At 45.8% G+C, this 21646-nt stretch overlaps 3 protein-coding genes across 4 annotated transcripts; 2 read left to right on the forward strand and 1 right to left on the reverse strand.

Moving 5' to 3' along the window:
* Positions 1-251: 251 nt before the first annotated feature.
* LOC130535501 (neutral amino acid transporter B(0)-like) lies at positions 252-5022 on the forward strand. The gene is made up of 8 exons (XM_057050563.1): positions 252-904; positions 2978-3020; positions 3111-3179; positions 3250-3416; positions 3517-3750; positions 3821-4015; positions 4409-4543; positions 4618-5022. The coding sequence occupies exons 1-8, from the start codon at positions 384-386 to the stop codon at positions 4847-4849; spliced, it is 1596 nt and encodes a 531-aa protein (XP_056906543.1). The 5' UTR covers positions 252-383; the 3' UTR covers positions 4850-5022.
* Positions 5023-6083: 1061 nt separating this feature from the next.
* Positions 6084-9189, reverse strand: fkrp (fukutin related protein). 2 transcript variants are annotated; one of them, XM_057050566.1, is made up of 2 exons: positions 8425-9189; positions 6084-8234 (listed from the first exon to the last, which is right to left on the reverse strand). In XM_057050566.1, the coding sequence occupies exon 2, from the start codon at positions 8122-8124 to the stop codon at positions 6538-6540; it is 1587 nt and encodes a 528-aa protein (XP_056906546.1). In that variant the 5' UTR covers positions 8125-8234; positions 8425-9189; the 3' UTR covers positions 6084-6537. The 2 variants fall into 2 exon arrangements, with proteins under 2 accessions (XP_056906546.1, XP_056906545.1); XM_057050565.1 differs by having other exon boundaries at positions 8421-9189.
* Positions 9190-9341: 152 nt separating this feature from the next.
* Positions 9342-21251, forward strand: strn4 (striatin, calmodulin binding protein 4). The gene is made up of 18 exons (XM_057050562.1): positions 9342-9853; positions 14398-14501; positions 14593-14669; positions 14779-14857; positions 14972-15157; positions 15466-15643; positions 15723-15879; positions 16394-16489; positions 16753-16871; positions 16959-17134; positions 17214-17261; positions 17357-17478; positions 17559-17726; positions 17799-17939; positions 18012-18110; positions 18188-18274; positions 18371-18559; positions 18833-21251. The coding sequence occupies exons 1-17, from the start codon at positions 9551-9553 to the stop codon at positions 18538-18540; spliced, it is 2310 nt and encodes a 769-aa protein (XP_056906542.1). The 5' UTR covers positions 9342-9550; the 3' UTR covers positions 18541-18559; positions 18833-21251.
* The last annotated feature ends 395 nt before the right edge of the window (positions 21252-21646 follow it).

A 21646-nucleotide genomic window follows, 5' to 3' on the forward strand; every position in this document is an offset into this window, starting at 1 on the left:
TCTTAAAAAGAAAACATCAAGGAACTAAAGCGTCCGGCTCGTTTATTTCTGTATAAGCAAAAGAGTTAGAATAGGAATGCTGTATTTAAACAGATTTTTTAGATTTTCTTTATGAACAGGACCTTCAATCCTAATCCTAATCAATGCTTTACGCATATAAACCGATGCGGCAACGTAAAGTTCAAAATACACGTACAGCCCTGACCACGCCCAATTTGCCTACGTCACCGCCGTGGGAGCTAGATAAACAGGATTATGCAGCAGTAGCAGAGGAGAGCCGGCGCGTCATGGTAGCTGCTGATAGGTAACATCCGTTTTCACTGTCGTTTTGCTTTTTAAATACTTTTTCAGGGTAGATCTTTAGTAACTTTTAAAGCTGCACAATGGCCGAGAAGATCGACATGGAGGCAGTGACGGGATCCAACGGAGACCCTCTTCCTAATGGACTGAGCAGCCCAAAGAGCGCACCGGAGCCGCTGTCTCGCCGGGTCAAGAGGGTCGTGATGTCCAACCTGCTGGTGATTCTGACTGTGGCCGGAGTCATCGTCGGGGTCTTCATCGGACTCGGCGTCCGCAACGTGTCGCTCACCAGAACCCAGGTCATCTACATCGCCTTCCCGGGTGAGCTGCTGATCCGCCTGCTGAAGATGATCATCATTCCTCTGGTGGTGTGCAGCCTCGTCTCCGGCGCCGCCAGCCTCGACCCTAAAGCCCTGGGCAAACTTGGTGGCTGGGCCATGCTCTTCTTTCTGGTGACCACCTTAATCGCGTCCTCCATCGGAGTTGTGATGGCCTACATATTAACCCCGGGGTCGGGGTCACTGAGCACCCCCAAGGTGGAAGGCCTGGATGACGACGTCCCTGCTCCCAAAGAAGTGATCGACTCGTTTTTAGATCTGATCAGGTGAGTCGCAGCTCTGACGAGCTGCTTGAAACGTACACATACCGGCAGTTTTATTCTTTACACAAATCAGTTGACACAAGATTTTCCATCCAGCCCCGCCAGCCCCTCACGGAAACTAAGGCCGATTATGTCCTATACGTTTACGCGTGCTGTAACCAGCAGGACCGGTTGCATCAGCTCAGCCTGGCGCCACTTCCGAGCACCACCGTCAAGGATCGCCCGAGAGCATAGACTTCAGTGTATATATATTGCGTTTGACTCCACTTCCGCTGCTCACTAATGTTGAAATGTTTGCGAATTCGGCGCGCCTCGGGTTCCCGTGCGAAGACACGTATTGCGTAACAACTGCCCCGTTGTGGGCAGCTTGGGGAGAGAGAGTAATTTAGGGGGGCGCATGGACCCTTCCAACGTGCTTATGGTACAAAGGAAGCTTGTGCGCAGTACTTCCGCCGTGCAACAGCGCACCAGGGAAGCCAAATGTGGTCCCCTGAGGAAGTATATAGAGGTGGAAGTTTCGTGTATTTTGAGAAGTTGTGGGAAGGGAGTTTTGGTTGGGAGGCATGACATCCTTCCGAGACGAGTTTTGGTTTCCGAGACGCAGCCTACCGAGTTTTGGTCGCACGCATTTCCTGGTTTCCCGGTTTCCCGCTCTGCTTTGAGCACTTTGCGCACATGTGGCAGCTCGTTCTGTTGTCGCTGATTTTTGCCAGCCGCTACACTGCTAACTATGCTGTTATTACACCGTTAGCATTTGTGTGATCTGCAGGTATGTGCAGAGCAGTGCTCCCAAAGTTTGGGATTCATTGGTTCAACTCTGAATAATTGCGTAATTGTGCATTATTAATACGTGGGGGTTAAACCTCAGCCCACTTTGTTCCTCTGCCAGCAGCAGTTGGATCCAGCCCTGTTAACATTGCTTGGAAACTGGAATCAAACACAGACACACACAGACACATGTATATCAACCTACTCCATAGATGGAATTTTCTGGGGCTTCTCTCTGATATGTTACATAACAGTTTCTAAAAGCTACAAACACAAAGGCTTGATGAGCAAACAAAATATGAGAGGGGGGGATTAATTCGTGCAGGACTGGAGCCAGTGCCGCGCTCACACACGTTGTGGCCATGAGTCCATTATTAGACCGAGGCCTCTCGGCTGGTGTCCCAGTTAGTTTTGACAACAAAGTCAGCGTGATGTTTTTATTCCACTGAAGGGCGGCTCATTAGGGTGTGAAAGTGGCCCTTTCATTGTTCAGCGATGACGCGCTATTTGAAGAAAAAATGATAGGAATCTTACTCGGACAGGAGGCGGTTCAGTAAATCCTTGTTGAGCTTTGTCATAGTTCTATCTTCTGTTTATTTTTTGCCACATCACCCGTGAAAGCAAGCCGGACCGGTGCTGGATTACGTACGCTCTGGGTTTGCTTGCATTTCATTGATGATTCAGGGTTGTAAATATCTGGACGCGTTGCATCTATTCTTTTTCCAGTCTATTATCTCCACGCCCAGAACATCACTGTCACTCTGACGTTGCACACGTGCACGAGTTTTGTTGAGCTTGGCCGACTCTGTCAGGATAACCAAATATCAAACTAAGCCAAATAACAAACCAAAGACGAGTATTATTTTGGACCGCAGGCACCGGATCTGGATGAATGCGGCCCGCAGCGCCGCCGGGGCATCACATGAAACTAGATTCACGCCGTGTCTAATGGAAGGGCTCAGTAGGTCGGGGTAGTGTGGACAGTTCATATTCTGATTTTGAACAAAACGGCACATTGGTGCAGATAACTGGAGTTATTCTATATGCGTGTTTGTCGATGGAATGAGGGAAGATTATTAGTTGAACTCTCTCAACTAATCTCATGTGATCAACCATGTGACATCAACCATGTGCTCCCTTTAGCCCATTTTATGTGTGGTGTTTTAAGCCAATTAGTTGTGCTCTTCCACATAGCTTAGATTGGTTTTACAAGAGATAAATTGATAACAACCCTCCACATGTTATTGATTGTTCCTGGAAGTGGATGTATGGTAATTCTTTTCCTTCTTTTCCTTCGCTGGCCTACAGAAACGTTTTCCCATCAAACCTGGTGTCTGCTGCCTTTCAGTCAGTGAGTATTGTGTCTCATTTCAGTTAAAAGGGTATTATTTTAATATTTTTAGTAGTTTTGCTAAATGTTTGCGTCCATTTCTCCGTCCAGTATGCAACTAGCTACAAGACGATTCTCAGGAATGCCACTGATGGGAGCTTCAACATCACACAGGAGAAGGTGAGCATTCAAAAGCATCCAGAACATAAAGGAGTGTATATTTGTGGTTACTGACGGACAAATCTGGAAGGTCCCGGTCGGAACAGACCAAGACGGCATGAACATTCTGGGCCTGGTTGTGTTTGCCATCGTGTTTGGTATAGCTTTACGGAAGCTGGGGGAGGATGGTGAAATACTCATCAAGTTCTTCAACAGCTTCAATGAAGCCACCATGGTGCTGGTGTCCTGGATCATGTGGTAAGAGCGGCCTCCATATCTGTGGGTCAGTTAGAAACACGGCACCACGTCCTTTCATTCAGAGCCTTAATAAACCCGCATCCCTTCTGTTTGTTTGCAGGTACGCACCTCTCGGTATCATGTTCCTAGTTGCTGGCAAGATCGTGGAGATGGAAAATGTGGGTGCGCTCTTCGCCAGTCTGGGAAAATACATAGCCTGCTGCATCATTGGTCATGCCATCCATGGTTTACTGGTGCTGCCTGCCATTTATTTCGTTATTACGAGGAAGAACCCGTACACCTTCCTCTGGGGAATATTCACGGCTCTCGCAACCGCGTTTGGAACAAGCTCCAGGTAACCCAACGCTTGTTTGTTCTCGGCTGTGATGGATACCCTGACTCACGCCCTGCTCATTATTTCTCAGCTCTGCCACGCTCCCCTTGATGATGAAGTGCGTGGAGGAAAAGAACGGCGTCTCCAAGCAAATCAGCCGCTTCATCCTGCCCATTGGGGCGACGGTCAACATGGACGGCGCGGCTCTTTTCCAGTGTGTGGCCACAGTTTTTATCGCTCAGCTCAACGACTTTCCTCTCAACTTCATCCAGATCATCACTATCCTGTGAGTCCCCTCCCATTTACCTGCCTGGCAACAGTCCAGTGACATTATACATTAGACTGTTCACATTTATGTCTGAACAGTAACAGTTGCTAAACATCTCATGCTAAGGTAGCAGTAAGTTTAGCAAAAAATAAAAATAAACCTTCTGTCACAACAACAGGAGCAATAACAACAAATTGTTTACTGTTCTCTCGTATATGTATATCAATTAACAAGTTGTCCTCTTGAGTGTGAAAACAAATTTCTTTTTTCTTATTGAGAGAGTGAGGGCCTGTAGGCTGTCTGGACAGCACGTTAATGGACCGTGCAGGACAGTGCCCGCTTTGATAAAAGATGCAACATTTGTTGTAAAAAGTTGTAAGAGTTTTACTAACTTTGATTCTTCTCTGTCAGTGTGACGGCCACAGCGTCCAGCGTTGGAGCAGCGGGGATACCAGCTGGTGGGATTCTGACTCTCGCCATCATCCTGGAGGCGGTGGGCCTGCCCACCAACGACATTTCTCTCGTCCTGGCTGTTGACTGGCTTGTGTAAGTAAAGAAAATCTGTCTGAAGGATTTCAGAATGTGCTCAGTTTTTAATGTAAAAATCATCCTCTCTTCAGTGACCGCACCTGCACGGTGCTGAATGTAGAGGGAGACGCCTTTGGGGCCGGCCTCCTGCAGTTCTTTGTGGACCGCACGGCTGAAAAAGAGCAAGCATCCGAGCTGAGAGACGTCAAATCGGACCATTCCTTACCCGTCCCTGAATGCTCGCCGCTCATAGAAAAACGGGGTTTGAGAGACCGGAGCGGTGCGGATGATGCAAAGGTGGACCTGTCCGAGTCGGCCATGTGATAGAGCTGCTGCTGTCAAAGATCTTCTATGCAGACGTGACTCTCATGACAACTGACAGCTGACATTTGAGCCCCACTTTTCTGCCCCTGGCATGAAGACAGGAACATAGAAAAAAATATTTATCCGTTAATAGAATGCAAAAACAATTCAAGACCAAGATCTCAGTCGTCTTCTGGGCTGATGCAAAACAATGAGGAAACTACAGATCTATGATAAGCACAGATTGCTTTCCTCTTTGAAAGGAGCATTAGTTGTATAGAATTTTATTTCTTTTGCCAGGTTGCACAAAGCACATTTCTAATTTAGAAATACTTCAAAGTAATTATTCATTCTGGGAAAGTGGAACATCAACTCAGGTTTTACAAAGGCTTTAAGACTGTTACCTTTTCTCTCCATTATGGGATGGTTATACTACACCAAATGACCTCACTTTTTGAAAACGTGACGCTGTTCCACTTACTGTTCATAGCATTAATCCGTCTAAGACCCTGTAACTGTTATTTTTTACTTGTATCTATGTTGTTTGATTTAAATAATCTAAACTGGACGATGTGACGGTGGCAGCACATATTACACAAATGTCATATATTTTCCTAGACAATACAAAGAATACTGTTATTTATCATTTTAGTGACTGTTCTTGCTGGTTTTTAAAAATGGTTGTCAATTCTTTTTAGTGTCATATTACTCTTAATACTTTATGAGAGAGGATCTACACATACATGTAGGAAGTGTTGTCAGATGGGTGTTTTTTAGTTTTGCAGTGTACAATTGATGAATAGACATTCCATGGATAAGTCTGTAGTGATGTATTTTCATCAACAACACACAAGCGTGAAGTCATAACTACTTAAAGCTTTACCAAATGGTGGCAATATTTTAACAGTGCATGTTAAATACAAAATGTATAAACAATACTTTATCAATCTCTACTACGTACTGTTCATAGCCTGGAGTGCCTCAGGTTCAGGTTCCAAACTCCCAGTTCTGTTTGTTTTCTTGATGAGTGTGTTTTTTTGTTAGCGAGGCTGCAAAGGAAATTCTGCAGTTTGTTATTTACTGTATTTTTTTTTTTAAATAAAGCTTTTTTTGAAAAACTAAACCGACCCCGTGTTCAACTTTCTGTGATGCAGACGAGAGGCTGACAAGTCCGTCATCTTCCCCTTTAAAACCTATTTATGAAGAACTGCTGCGCCACCTAGTGTCCACATAGAACTTTGCTAGAACAAAAAAACGTGACAAAAACTTTATTCAAACTTCTCATGAAGTTAAATGAGAGGCAATATTTACACACAAGTAACACATCAATACACACATGGGCAATGGATTCTATGTGCAACTTCTTAGAAAACATTGCTTGTATATGAAATAATCTGATTGTTGTTCAGTAGTAACACATTAATACGCATTTGAAATGTACATTCCACCACAGACAGGATAAATGACTGGCATTTCTCATTCACCACACGTGCATTCCACATTTTTTTTTAAATAATTGTGACCACTCATCACGAACGCTGCAGCTTATATGAAAATATTCTGCTTTGATAAACAGAAAACCAACCATTGGCTCAATAGTTGTGTTGAATACACTTGATGTGAAGTTATACATTTCCTTAAAAAAATTAACAGCTGGCACAATTTGTTCTAAAACACAGCATGCCACTAATTAATTTTGCACATTTCTTCTACAGTTTGCTTCGATCCAGCCTCTTCTTTACAGGGTTGGGATACTGGGGGTTCTCAACAACGCCCTCTCCAAACTTAAGCTCCAAGAACGCTCTGGGGTTGTTGGGTCCATAAGCTGTCATGCCAGCAAAGGACAGGGGCACTAGTGGCTGTAGGAAGTGCTCAGGGAATTCCACGTCTTGTTTGTGCTCCGTCCATGTGTCTTTGGTCATGACCCCGTTCCGTGGATAGAACGGCCACAGGTCCACGTGCAGGTGGTTGGCTTCGCTGTACTGGACTCTGTAGAAGTCTCCTTCCACTGCCCGTTCCCACACATAGCCGTTAGCATCCACAAGGGAGCCTGAGTCCAGGTTCTTCAAGTGATCACAGTTCGGTATGTCCTCCAAGTAAATACCTAGGTCGACATCGTAATCCCATGGGATGATGTCCTGATGGCGGACGGCGCCCAACAGAGTCCCACCTTCTAGCCAGTAGCGCACACCTGAAGTTTCTAGGATGTTGATGACATACTTGGTGGTTTCTCTGAGAGCTCGCAAACAGCAGGGAGGTGTCCAGCGGTCAAGATACAAGTAATCAGGAGTGTCATCCTGCACAGTACCAAAGCAGCGAGGTGTCTCTTTGCTGCACCCGTACCACTGTTCCTTCCCATCAGGTAGCAGGAGGCGCTTAAGACCAAAGCTTTTCATGAGCTTCCCCGTGGTGTCCTTTAGGCACATGTCAGCTTTCCACTGGTTATGAGCAGAGCTGAAAAGAGGCCGGTGGACTGCAGCGAAACAAGGACTCTCCAGGAGCTTGACCTTCCACCCTCTCAAAGATGTCTGGACAAACAGTGAGGAGAACAGGGGCCGTCCCAGAGGAACTGAGAGATTAAAAAGGTCTTCGGTGCGTATGAGGATAACTGCGTCCCCTTGTAAGGCCGTACACACACTTCCACTACTTCCAGATGCAGCTGGGGAATAAGTGGCTGTCCACTCCTTTAGGTTCACCCGTAGGTGGAGACACTGCACTGAAGATCGGGCCCACACGGGCGCTGCAACTACTCTCACAGGCCCTCCACCCTCACCTTCTAATTCCTTAATCAGCCTCTCTATAGAACGAGGTTGTTCCAGCTCCACACCGTCAGGCACCAAAAGCACAAATTCTGTCTGGATGTGGAACTCGGGCCTGTGAGCTTGGGGTGGTTGGTCCGGGGCAGGAGAGAGAACAAGAAGCCTTGCACCATCCGGCAGCACCAGTGGAGGATACGGAGTGGTGTCAGCCACGGCAAGGAAGGGAAGCTCTGGTCTTTGGTGCAGGAAGGAATTCGCCACGTCCCTAACGTAATTCTCAAAGGTTTCAAATTCCCGGAGGACAACAGTTACGCGTGGCCCACGATTATGTCCCTCGACTCCAGCCATTCCAGGACCACCTCCAGCTCCAATAAATACTCCCAGACCTGGAACTGGAAGTGCAGCCCTCCGTGTGCCCCTGCCTAGTTCTTTCCTCTTCTCCATCATCTGCTGCTGGGCCCGGGACACGTAGTAGAGAATGAGAAGGTTAAGGACGATGGCACCGGTTAACAGGCCCTGGCAGAGACTGATCCGCATGGCAGCTAAATGGTACTTTCCTGTGGCTCTTGGGAGACTTTGTCGTTGAAAAGGGATGGGTTTTATGTTCCCATCGGTGGTGCTGCAGGGGAACAGGACCTATAAGGGACCTGCACAGAGAGATCACAGGATTTTTGCTGCATAAATAACGGGTGCATATTAGGTCTTTAAGAGGCGATTTCAATACAGAAAACCTAACATCAAATCTAGAGGCAGTCTTATCTTTAAAAAGGCTTCCTATCATGCACAGACAATAGTTAGCTGCAACATAAATCAATGCAAACACACAAACTCACCGACATTTGGATGTGTCAGCTTTTGATCGTCGCCCATCACATCGTAGCGTGCATTTCAACACACTGTGCGTTAAAAGGATCTTTAACAAAAATAATTAAGCATGCATTGTACTGCTTTCATGCCCCATTCGGGACAGCTGTTGTAGCGCTGCAGCAAGCGCACGAAAACAAACCATCTGCGTTGTGAGCCGCGCTTTTTTTTGAGGCAGGACTTAATATTCAGTCTTCATCTACGCATATTTAAATTCAAAAATACCAGCCCGCGCAATAATGCTTTGCAACACAACTGACCACGAAAACCAACAACACAAATGTACCATTTGGCTAACATGCTGACACTGTACTCTGTTGTAAATAGCTTCCGGCTTTGGGTCCTTCAGAATAAAAGATCCAGCGTCTGGTTTGTTGAGATTAAATTCATACCTGAATATAGTAGTTAGGACTTACATATTTACAGTGGTAGTAACTTTTACATATGCTCAGGGTCCTCCGTAAATTTTAGCGCCATTGATGTTCGTCGCAAAACACTACCTAAAAAACATTAGCCGTCAAACCGGAAGCAAAATATTGAAAAAGATCGCAACTTCGATGGATTCAAGGAGTCTTGCTCATTATATGGCAGGAAATGAAGTCTTTTATTGACACAGGTAATATGTATTACAGAAAACACGACGCTCTATTTGCCACCCACAGTTTGTACTTTAAAGGCAAACACAAGAGAAGATTACACTTCCGTTGGCGTAAAGAATAAGAGGCAAACGAAAAAAAATCGTATTTGGGGTAACAAAACTGTGACGTGCACGTACTAATTTTAATTATAACGATCCTCGTTGAGCGCATCAATGTAAATTTTAGTAGGTAACCTAAATTATTAGTCAATAAACAAGCCGCGACGGCACAAAGATGTCATTAGACCGCGTTTTATCTTGAAAGCTTGAAAGCGGAAGTAAAGTGTTTTACCAGCTGAATAGGGGTTTTGCTCCAATCGTGTAAGAAAAAGAAGAAAAGAGGGTCGCTGGGATTGAAGTGCTGCGGTATTGAAAGGAGGGCACGGGCTACTTTTTTGTTATTATCCTTCGCTTATCGCCGGTTTCCACCTCACTATCCTGGCGAAAGGTTAAACGACTAAAATGGAGGCGGACAGATCCGGCGGAGGACCGAATACGAACCCCGGAGGCGGCGGTAACAGCGGAGCAGGGCGCAACGCTAACGGGCCCAAAGCAGCACCGGGCCAGGCGACATCAGCTACCGCGACCGGACCGATGGCAGCAGCAGCGGCAGCAGGGGCCATGCCCGGAACGTCCCACACTCGGGAACTTCAAGACGGGGACTCGGGCATGACGCTTCCTGGGATCCTGCACTTCATCCAGTACGAGTGGGGACGCTTCCAGGCCGAGAAATACCGCTGGGAGGCGGAGAGAGACGAACTCAGGGTAAATCTGACCACATTCTAGTCTGGTTTTCCACCGTTACTATTGAATAAAGACTGGAGTGGGTACCACCGAAGCTGCTTCAGCGTAGCTTTGCAGCACCCTGGCCGTAAAAAGAAATCTGGGTGACACGGTGCTAACGGGGCTAACATTATTCCATCACGTTCCTTTGACCAGGTTCTATCATGACCCGTCGGCACTGACTCAGAACAGGTATTTTGCCCCTCAAATGCTCATGCAAACAGGATAAACTGAGATCAAATGTACACACGCGGGGATATAGGGGACATTCTATAAGTAAAGAAGTTAACCTACAAAGAAATAGGTAAACAAGGATTAGGTGTGGCTACCTTGCTGCCACTATTTGACACCAGTGGGAATATAAATGTCAGACATTGCTGTAGTAGAGTTTTCATGTTCTCGGAAATACATCGAAATGATCCGTGTTTGCAATGCAGTTCTTTAAAAAACAACAACCGTGCAGACAAGCGTGATCTCCTTTTGACATCATTGTATTTAGCAGCAATGCCTGCTGTATGGGACTCTTACCAAACCTCTTCCACTACTTTCCTAATGTTAAAATAATCCCGACAGACGTGGTCAAACCAGAAGCAATTTTTACATCTAAGGCTAGTTTTTCTTGTGTAGCGTTACTGGATGCATGTTTGTAAGCGTCGGAGTGGAATTTGGGAATTACAGAAATGTTGTGACCTGTCACAGAGTCTGATGAGTCAGGGATGTGGTGGGAAAACATGGCCGGCTCGTCTCTGGAACGCTGTGGTCGATTTTGAGCTATTTATTTCTGTCCCATATCCAAGCAAGCGTATAAATCAGTGTTTTGTGTTGGAGGCGCAGGCGTGTGTTTTTAAAGGTCATTCATTTGACTTCCTGAAAAGTCTGGCTCTGTTGTAGGAATGCCTTTGAGACAGTCCCACTTCCTCCAATAATTGCATTTCTTCAGAGAAGAACCTAAATAAGAGGTTGCACTGCGACACAAACACATTTGAATCCTTTTTTGAAGTTAAGAGTCAATCATTTCATTCCTAAATTCACAGGTTTTCCCTCCTTTCCTACACGTTCTGATCCATCTATGTTGAACTACAGTGGACCGTTTACAAGCTTCACACCAGCTCGCCACTTTTCCTGCAGTACTCAAACCTATGTAGTTATAAATAGGAGCCTGATAAAATATGGATGAACAACAACAAACGCGCCGTACCTCCCGCTTATTGTCGTATGTGGGGAAGAGCGGGAGCGGAAGTCAGAAGCAGGGCACCGCAGCGTCCGATATGCCATTAGCCCTCGCTATGGAAGCCTTGCATGTGTGCTTCGTTTGACACGATCTAGTTTCATGGGTACAATTAGCGCCGCGGCCTGTGCTTAGTGAAAGTAAGGATCAGTGGATTGTCAGGCTGGGAAAAAAATGACCTAGCTTACATTTTCACACCCACGGGCCACACAGAGCCCTGGCTTTTGTTGCCAGCTTGCTCGCAGGGCTCTCGACGTGCCAGTCAGCATGTCCTCCTCCTGGTCTTGTCCAACAAAGTTGGCAGTTATTTCCTGCTCTCACCTCTCCCACGCGAGGCAGTTTACGCCTTTATCACCTCCATAAGGTGAGTCAGAAGGTTGCACGAAAAGCTTCACAGAAATTAATGCTAAAATGTTACGACGCTGTGCCAGACAGTGGGGAATTGTGTGTGTGTGTGTGTGTGTGTGTGTGTGTGTGTGTGTGTGTGTGTGTGTGTGTGTGTGTGTGTGGTGTGTGTGTGTGTGTGTGTGTGTGTGTGTACCCTGTGAAACATGTGCTGTCTCCATGTCAGCATGAAAGGACACCTGTGGTTGTATGTCCACAGTGACAGGGCCAGAATAGGTGGGACGTCTTAGTGCAACCAGTGGACAAGACACAATATGTCCCATGCTTTATTCCTCCTGCTCTTACACATATTAAACTAGTTCCAAGTCTGTTAAAAACCAAACAAAACCTAACACTGCTCCTGGAGTGTGTCTAAACACGACCAAAGGAGTTAAGTCATCTTTTGCCAGATCTTCATCAGATTTGAATAAAACAGAGTGTGTAGAAGATACACAGCCAGGTCAGTAACATGATTAAGAGGCAGACTTTACCCACATCTCCAACTGGTTTATACTCATTTTCAAATATTTCAGGTTTGGTTAATCCACAGTCGGACAGACTAGGCCGCCGTTGAGCTGCGTGACATCATCCTTGTACAGTATGTGGTCCCTGGTTACCCTGCTCTGATTAATGCATCCCCATAAATGTGGCATCCATCTGCACTGCCTTATTGTTGTTGTGTGTGCTTACAATGGTTTTTAAAATGCCATCCAAGATTCCATCTAACAAATAGTGCTGCTAATGTTGTCATGTGTTCGGGTGTATTTTTCTTCGTCTTATACATGCTTCAGCAAACGCAGAGCTGCTGACAGAAGAGTCCAAACGTGTCCGTTCTCCATCAGGCTCAAAGAGGTTGGGAGCGGTTGGCTGGGAGCGGTAGGCTGTGATCAGACGCACCGATGCTTCTTGTTTTCATAATTTACCAGCCTAACTGGTAAAATAGCCTCAGCATTTTTGTTGTAGAACGACACCATAAACTTAGATTTGTTTACCTCGTGGAAGGAAATTTCGATTTCACTTGATGATAATAGAAATATTCTAATGATTTTTGGTCCCACTCTTCCATTTTGGCTGTTCTTGTCGTTAGGGGTTCTATTCATACAGATTTTTAAAATTTCTCCTGTTTAATGACAATTGCATATCTATCATATAATCTTGTGTTACATAATGGCTATTAGGGGCTTTATATTTTAGCCTTTAGAGGTGTCTAAACACGTTTTGTTCTCTGCTAACAAAGCGGCGCAATAGAATTAGATGGATTTTGAAGTATTGACACGGTGTTACACTGTAGCACAAGGATGTGATATCATCTGCGTGTTTGAGCAGGTTATAGCTCGTCCGTACATGAATAGATGGAGAAATCTGTGCCCCACCCCTGAAGAATGATGAGGAGGAAACGAATAAACCACTTTGATTCTTTTTAAGAATTCATAAACACCGGCTCGGTTATGCATCAGCCAGTGATCACAGCTACGTCTCTACCTGCCAACACATTGAGTTTTTACATAGAAATGGAGCCGCAGCAGGGCTGAATATCACCAGTGATGCTAATGAGTTGGCATCTTGAGAGGAATGTATTTGGAATACATTTGCATTTCTCACTCTAATTAAACCAGTGTTGTCTGGTGTTAATTGTGGATGGTTTGTTTCCTTTTTAATTGAGAAAATGTTACATCAGCTCCCAACACCACAATCAAATAACTTTATAATATATGAATATGAGAACAAGAGAAACAAACAGTGTTCTGTTGCCATAAAATCAGCTGTTCTCTGCTGCTGATAGTAGGTTTTAACAAGGGTTAGAACTTTTATTTCGGTTTACAAATCTGCTTGCTTGTTAAATAGATGCAGTGTCAGCCACAACAACAGTTAATATGTTATATTTTACTATTTGAGCTAGCTTTACTATTGCTCCTCCTATTGACATCATGTGTAAAGCAAATTAGGTTTTATGTATAATGCACGCTGCCAGCTCAAGCCTGCTATCTGCTTCCAGTTTATCTCAGATAATCGCTAACAAAAGCATTTAATTAATCAGGTTTATTCAGCACAGCAAGCCTCATCATATTTGTTTATTCCTATTAGCCATCCTAGCTTGTTAGATGAATGTTTCTGTGCATGTGGTGCAGTTTCCTGGATGAGTGACTCTTCTCTCATAGTTCAAGCGCCTGCCCCGTGAGGTAGCGTTTTTAGACTGTGCTAGTTTGACGTATAGGCGTATGTGTGTGGGAGCAGACTCCCAGACACAGACTGGGATTCGCAGAGGAGAAATGGACTGGAAAACAATCAGCATTAATGCTCCAGTACCTTTCAGCCCAGAAAGAAAATGAGCGAGAAGAGAAGAGAGAGAAACATTGTTCCCACAATTACACCTTTAAAGATTGTTTTTAATCTACACTATCCAGAAACAAACTGGTGGTTGAATTACGGTGTAACTTTATATGTTAAAAACACGTTTGATAATTTTTTTCTATCCCTTCAGCCATGTTTTTTGAGATGCAAAAAGAATGAATTGGTACAAAAATCTGGCTGTCTGAATATAACCTGATGTAAAACCTGTGATTTCGCCCCCGTTAACACTTTTTTTCCCCGTACAAAACAAATTTAATTGCAAGGACTAATAAGCAATGAGCATCTCTCTTTGAGGTAGAGTCATTTCATCAGCAAAGTGAGGAAGGAAACTGCTGGAAATGTAGAGAGGAAGCACACAAAGGAAGGATGTGCCTTTCAAAGAGGGTTTTTGAATTCGACCAGCCTGCGTTATTACTTCACTGAGAAGTTAAAAATATGAACCAAGTTTTCACAACCCTGCTCTTATTCTGGCCTTTATGTTGTGACTGTTGTGCTATGGCGGCTCGTCATCATCCCATAACTGCTCTACTTGGGTTCCTTAGCCTTCTGTGTGTGTTTGCAGGCTCAAGTGGCGTTCCTGCAGGGTGAGAGGAAAGGCCAGGAGAGTATGAAACAGGACCTGGTCAGGCGGATCAAAATGCTAGAATATGCCCTCAAACAGGAGAGGTAAGATCGCCTCCTCTGGTACCCAGTTCGCTGCCTCGCTCTTCTGTTCCTTTGACATTCTGCCCTCTTGTGGTCGTTTCCGTGGTTGCAGGGCCAAGCACCAGAAGCTCAAGACAGGAAGTGACCAGAGTCCCGGAGACAAAAAGACAGAGGCCGAGTCGGACCAAAGTAAATTCAAACACTGTATTGAGGAACGTTGGTGGCCGCGTTCCTCAATACAACACATATTTAGTGTGTTTTCTGTTGCACTGTTATCAATAAATCTGTTTTACTGTAGTTCCCAATGGACCAGCCGAGCCAGACTCCGAACCAGCCAATCAGATGTCCTGGAAGGAGGGACGCCAGCTATTACGCAAGTAAGACCCCCTTGGCCATCGGCTTCTTCTTTTTTTATGCTCTGCGGGTTGTCAGAGTGAATCAATCCCTTTCTAAATTTACATTTCTGAGCATTTTGTTTTTTGCCAATGTAGATATCTGGAGGAAGTCGGTTATTCAGACACCATCCTGGACATGCGTTCCAAACGCGTCAGGTCCCTGCTTGGAAGGAGTAGCCCCGAGTCCAACGGCCCACCACCCGCAGAAACGTGTCAAGAGCCCGAGCCCCACGCAGGCGGAGAGTCTTTGTTAGTGAGACAGATAGAGGAGCAAATCAAGAGGTGAGGCTGGTGACGTATCGGTGTGCGCTGCAGCTCAGGGAGCTTTTCATCTATCGAGATGAAAAAGTCTTTTGTTATCATAGTGTAAATATCTCTCTCTTTTGCAGCCTCGGGTATTTGTGTTTTTCCACTCATGCACAGCCAACAGAGCACTCTGCACACTCTGTGTGCTCGGCTATATTCAAACACGCCGGCAGGAATATCTTTGTTTACACATACAGGGTATCCGGGTTATCAAACCTCCACCGACCGATCGCTGCGTGTTCACATTTATAATAATTCCACATAACATTGCATTGCATTTGTAGGAACGCGGGTAAGGAGAGCACCAAAGAGCGTCTGGGGGGCTCGGTGCTCGATAAGATCCCCTTTCTGCACGGCTGTGAGGATGACGATGAAGACGACAGCGATGAAGAAGACGACTTCCAGGGCATGGCCACCGACTGCATTGACGGACCGCGTAAAAACAAGAAGTCTCGTGTAAAGGTCGGGAGAGTTTAATCTAAGCCGCGCTCGCGTCCAGCGGCTGGGTTAGCTGATGCCAGATTCCGCGCTTTGTTTGCAGATGGCTTCAGAACCCATGACCACAGACCTGGACCCCGAAGACGAGGAAGACGAAGACGACTCCGAGGACGCCCTCGGAGAGTTTGACTTCCTAGGCTCGGGGGAGGATGGGGAGGGGGCGGGAGAGGCCCGGATCTCAGGGGATGGACGGGAGCTAGGTACGCTGTTGCCATAGTGACACCCATAAGCCCTTGCTAGAATCACTGCCACAAGTGTATCTGTTTTTTGTTTTTTTTGCTTTCCCCTCTGCTCACCTTATCTGTTACTTCTCATTGTGTCTCCTTCTGTGAATAAAACCAAAGTCTTTTCCCAACCACCCGTCTCTCTGTTCTGTTTCACAAGCTGTCGTTCTGTGAATCTCTGCAGTTTTGTAGCGTCATCTCTGTCTTGTGAATGTTCTCGTGATGTGTACCCAAGGTCATGTGACAGCGCTGCCAACATGCATGCCACCACCTTCTTTTCAAAGCGTCCACATTACATAGCCAATCATCTTTACCATGTGTGCCTTTGCTTTGATTTCCTACCCGTCCACAAAGAGCCTTTCCAAAACCGAGCGTACTGTATCCAAACAATGAAGCCTGTCTGTCACCTCCCTGTGTGTCACCTGCCTCACCCTTTCTTCTTTACATCTCTGCATTACTGGATGTTTTGTGTCTCCCTTGTCGGGTTCAGAGAACCACAGGAACAAGTTACAGGGCATGATGTCGGACTTTCCCTCTAAACCTGCCAAACCTCCCTCTGTATCAGCACAGTCTCGCTCAGGGGAAGGTAAGACTTCTCCACTGACTGTAATTCAGACTTGCATCCCAGATTTACCAGCTATCACAAGTTTTCCCTGATGAAACCTGCGTAGGGGTGAAGTTGTTTCTGTGCCTATAAATATAATCTCTGGAACACAGTGTGGGAGTAATGAAACGGGAGAGGTCGCACGGTCATGGATATTTTTTTCCACTGGTCTCGGCTTCTTTTGGTGGTGTGGTATTTTGTCAGGATGCCTCAATAACTCTTGCGTTTCCTTCCCTGACGTGCAGGTGGCGCCCTAGGTTTCTCCTCTGAAGTCTTCATTATGGATGCTGTTGGAGGAGGGGATATGAACCTGGGCGAACTGGCAGACCTGACTGTTGCCAATGACAACGACCTCTCCATGGATGTAATTACACCTCTGTTCTGGAATAATGCATAGGATGTGTTCCATCCCACAGTCTGACAGATGCGTGAACCTTGTTTGTCCCATCAGATGCAAGACAACAGGGAGGAGTTCAAGAAGACGTGGAACCCCCGTTTTACGCTACGCAGCCACTTCGACGCCATCCGCGCGCTGACCTTTCACCCGGGCCAGGCGGTGTTGCTGACAGCCTCTGAGGACGGAACGCTAAAACTCTGGAATCTGAACAAGGCCATGCACTCTAAGAAGTAAGAAGGGATCATTTAGGGAGCCTTGAAAAGTTTCAGTCCCACAAAGAGCATTTAAAATATCCCTGTCCCTCCTCAGGAATGCTGCTTTGGATGTTGAGCCCATTTACACTTTTAGAGCACACAGGTACGTTGCACACCTTTTTGTTGTTTTGTCCTCATGGTGCAAAAAAAGCAGCAACTCGGCGAGAAATCCCATTAAAATCTGCATGTGGTTTTTAGCGGAGCCGTTCTGTCACTGACGATGGGTGAAAACGGAGACTCCTGCTACAGTGGAGGTCTTGATGGGTCCGTCAGGTGTTGGAAGATGCCGGATCTCAACGTGGATCCTTACGATAACTACGGTTAGCCGTCCCTCCCGCCGCAGTTTAGCCTTCAAAGTCGTCTGTCAGTCGTGACTTAACCTGTCTGTCGCTCCAACCAGATCCCGGCATCGAGAGCAGCGTGCTCGCAGGTCACGAGGACAGCGTGTGGGGTCTGACTTACTCGCCGTTTCACCACCGTCTGGCCTCCTGCTCGGCTGACGGCACCGTTCGCATCTGGGACCCGCAGAACTCGGAGCCCTGCCTTTCTGTCTTCAACAAGGAGAGAGGTAGACCATCTGTGACTGGGTCACGTTTGCGTCTTTAACTTTTACCACTTCACCACTTTCTGTTTCTCGCAGAGCACGGCACGCCCACTTCGGTGGCCTTCGTGGCTACCGACCCCAATCAGGTCGTGGTGTCTTTTGACGGCGGCGAGACGGTGCTGTATGACCTCACCACAGAGCAGAGCGCCACAGCGCTAGAGACGCAGACCAAGGATGGTACGTTCCTGTCCAAATCTGCGGCAGCCGAATAATATCAGACGTTCAGCGAATTCCCTGTTGCCTCTACAGGCAGCGAGCTGATCAACCGTGTGGTCAGTCACCCGACTGAGCCCGTCTCCATCACTGCACACGAGAACCGCACCATTCGCTTCCTAGACAACAAGTCAGGTGTGTACAGCAGGGTTAAATATCTGCACAGGGTGACTGAATGCAGCTAAATAAGTTCGTGTTGCGCATCGAAACAGGAAAAGTTGTCCACTCGATGGTGGCTCATCTGGACGCCGTCACCTGTCTCACCACCGACCCTAAAGGCACTTACCTCATCTCTGGCAGTAAGTAGCACTCAGCCTCTGTACTTTAGGATCCTAATTTAAACCCCCCAGTGTGCTTCAAGTCAGCTTTTTTTGTGCCCACTCTGCCACCTGCAGGCCACGATTGCTCAGTGCGTCTGTGGATGCTGGATAACAGGACCTGTGTGCAGGAGATCACAGCCCACCGGAAGAAACACGACGAGGCCATTCACGACGTGGCGTTCCACCCGTCCCAGCCCTTCATCGCCAGTGCTGGTGCAGATGCACTCGCCAAAATCTTTGTCTGACACTGCTCCCGTCATTCTGGTGATTACTTGCAACCCACACGAGGAGATGCCGACAGAAATATGTGCTGTAGAGTTTCTAAAACTTGAGTTGCACTCTGAGAACTTCAGATTTTGATAATTCATTTTTTAAATCTTTCCAAAGCAGCCCGACTTGAAAGAGTGGCGTTACATTTATTAATGAGACACTGTTAGGCTGTCAGGGCTTCTTGATAAAATGGAGACATGACATTGACCTCAAAAGCCTTGGGTTTTATTTAAATTCTCTGCCTCTACTGTCACTTTCTGCTTCTAGAGTCCTACAAAAGAAGCTGGGCCAAAAGAGACTGAAGAGAACCACCCCAGACAAACATCCCCAGCTTTCACATGCACTTGCACACATTTGTCCTGCGCCCCACTGGCTGGGTCATCGCTGCGGGACGTCAACTGCCCCCACTCTCCCTCACTGGTCTGACGCCTCAGTGACTTCTTGTAATACTAATCATGTTGCTTTTTTATAACTTTTCTAGTCCTGGTGGCTCTGCTTTCAGATAATCGTCTTTGAATCAACACTTTCCTACACTACAATTCTCTGTTCTACCTTTTTTTTAAATTTCAGTGTACCGAATATAACTTGGCGCCGCGCGTGTGTTCGTGCGCTTGAGCTTGCTGATACACTGCTCACATTTCACCAAGTATAACCTCGGATTGCATAGCGCACCCCAGTCCTTTCAGCGGCGTGCAGATATTTTGAGTCACTAACTAATTGCGTTTGGATGACATACATGTGTAGGCAGCAGGATTTGATGTGGCCTTTACCAGAAAGTGTTGGCACCAGTCGGCTGACCTCCCGTTCTTGGAAATCAAAGTATTACATTCCAAGGACTCCGGGTAGCGTGTGTGTGTGCGTGTGTTTTATATTTTCAGTTGGAGGATGTTGAACATAGGGATGTGTGACGTGGTGAAGCGCCAGACAGCCACTAACCAGTGTTGGAACAAAAAGCTTTAATTTTAAATTTACGGTCTCATGGCGTGTGTGCGTGTGCGCGTTTTAATCCGTCCCTGTTTTGTCAGCGTAACAATAATCGTCCTCTCTTTCCACGCGAGGCGGGTGAACCCACGTCGTCACGGGCCCATTTTTCCAGATGCGCCGGTCTGTGGACCAATGCTCTCACGCCACATTAACCGACTAAAGATAGACACTAAAGGCCGCGGAGGTGCGCGACGCTCGGCAAATGACGGCGCCGTCATTTAGTGCTTTTTATTGTACAGGAGGGAGTGCGTGCATTTATGCACTAGTTAAAACACGGTGCTATGAAAGACCTCATCAGAATCAGGGACCAGTTCTGCGTGAGTTATACCAACATTTCATCAATGATTCATTTCGATTGTGGTCACATTTAAAAGTGAAATTGCGAGACGCGGTGGTCTGATGGTGACCAGATGAGAACAGCTCTGATCATGTCGGGAGGGTTGGATACGTGTGTGTTACGTGTCGTTTTTTATTTATTCAGGTTGTGTGTCGCGGCCCGTTGCCGTGCATCAGTTGCATGGTCACACCGTATGATGGGAGGGACCTCTTGTGAAGAGGCTGCTCCCAGGTGGAAAACAGGAAAGATTGATTTGAACTGCTCAATTCTGGTTCTGCTGTTCTCAACCCGACTGAAGTCAAAACAGTGTTCACTCATGTCTGTTGTGTGGGATCATTTCATTTTAGAGGGCTGAAGTTCAAATGACTTTGTCGGAAATTTGGTGTTGGATGATTTAAGCCGTGTTTCCCTCCTTACAGGGTCAGGGTGGGAGGTCAGAGGTCAGATCTTACTACTAAGTAGCGTAGAAGAAAACACTGTTTTAGTTCCTCGTCGTTAGCCTTCATGTTTCCACTAAAACAGGGTCAACTGAAACGAACAACTACATCGTTAAGTGCACGAGCGCTGTACTGCTGCTAGCTGTAACACCCTGCTATCTCATTTAAATGTTGTTTTGGCTTCACTTTGCACTACACCTCACAAGGAGCGGCGAGCGGTTGCAGACAGGGTGCAGAAATAACCATTTGCAGGTATTTCTTCTACAACCTGTAGTCGATCCTAAAAGGACGGAACCTTCTGGGAACATTCTGTCCAGAGCTGCAGACGGCCGAGCTGTCGCACTCCTTAAACTCTGGGCTGCTCTTCATTCTCTGCAAGGATCAAGACAAATCAGTGTGACGCAAAGGAGGGAAAAAAAAGAAAACAGTTTGTAAATGATGACTAGAGATGCCATTATGTGCTGTCAGTGTCCATCAATTATTTTTTTTTTGCTTTTTTTTTTTTTTTTTAAATTTTGAATATGATTAATAAGATGTAAGAATGCTGTAGTATCATAAGTGAATCATTCTTCCTTGCTTAGGCATAGAACTTGCTTGTGATTGATAATGGCAATGTATAGCTTGTAAAAATAATCAGAAAAGTTAAAAAAAAATGTTACCAGTCAGAGGCCAAGGTAAAGGACTCATTTCTTTGTTTTTATTTTTTTATTAGCAATTTATCACTGTGTGATACTTTGTACATCATATTAAGCTGTATTCAAACAATTTCCTGCATCTACAAGGGATGAGAGACCTGCTTTTATTACTTTTGTTTTATTATCTATTTTTGAACTGCATTCTAGCTTGTATCAAATGACTGTTTTTGTTTACGGGTCCTGTTGTATGTCATTAAGGATGAAACGGAAAAAAAAGATTTTGTACAGGAGAATGATGTGTGTGTAGTCTTTTTACAGCCCAACAAGGGATACAAAACTATATCTCTTGCAATTTAAACACATTCCCTAATGGAACAGTGCAGTCTTTGACCACTTCTACCGAAAGTCATTCAAACCTTAAACCATGATACTCAAGGCATTGGAGTCTTTTCTTTCCTTGTAATAAAAGTTCTAATAATATTGGTGACAGCCCAGATGATCTAAGGGTCTGAGATTACTTCAACTTTAGTTTCTTGACAACAATTTACATCTATAAAGAAGAAATTAGAATCTCAAATTCCTTAAATATGACAAAAAATCTTTAAAATGCTTAATTGCTTAAAAATGCAATTGCAGTGCCAATACATTGCCTCCAGGTGGCTGATGAATAACCCATCTTGTCAGGCAA

The sequence above is a fragment of the Takifugu flavidus genome, chromosome 12 (assembly GCF_003711565.1).
Source record: "Takifugu flavidus isolate HTHZ2018 chromosome 12, ASM371156v2, whole genome shotgun sequence".
In the NCBI taxonomy this organism is placed as follows: domain Eukaryota; kingdom Metazoa; phylum Chordata; class Actinopteri; order Tetraodontiformes; family Tetraodontidae; genus Takifugu; species Takifugu flavidus.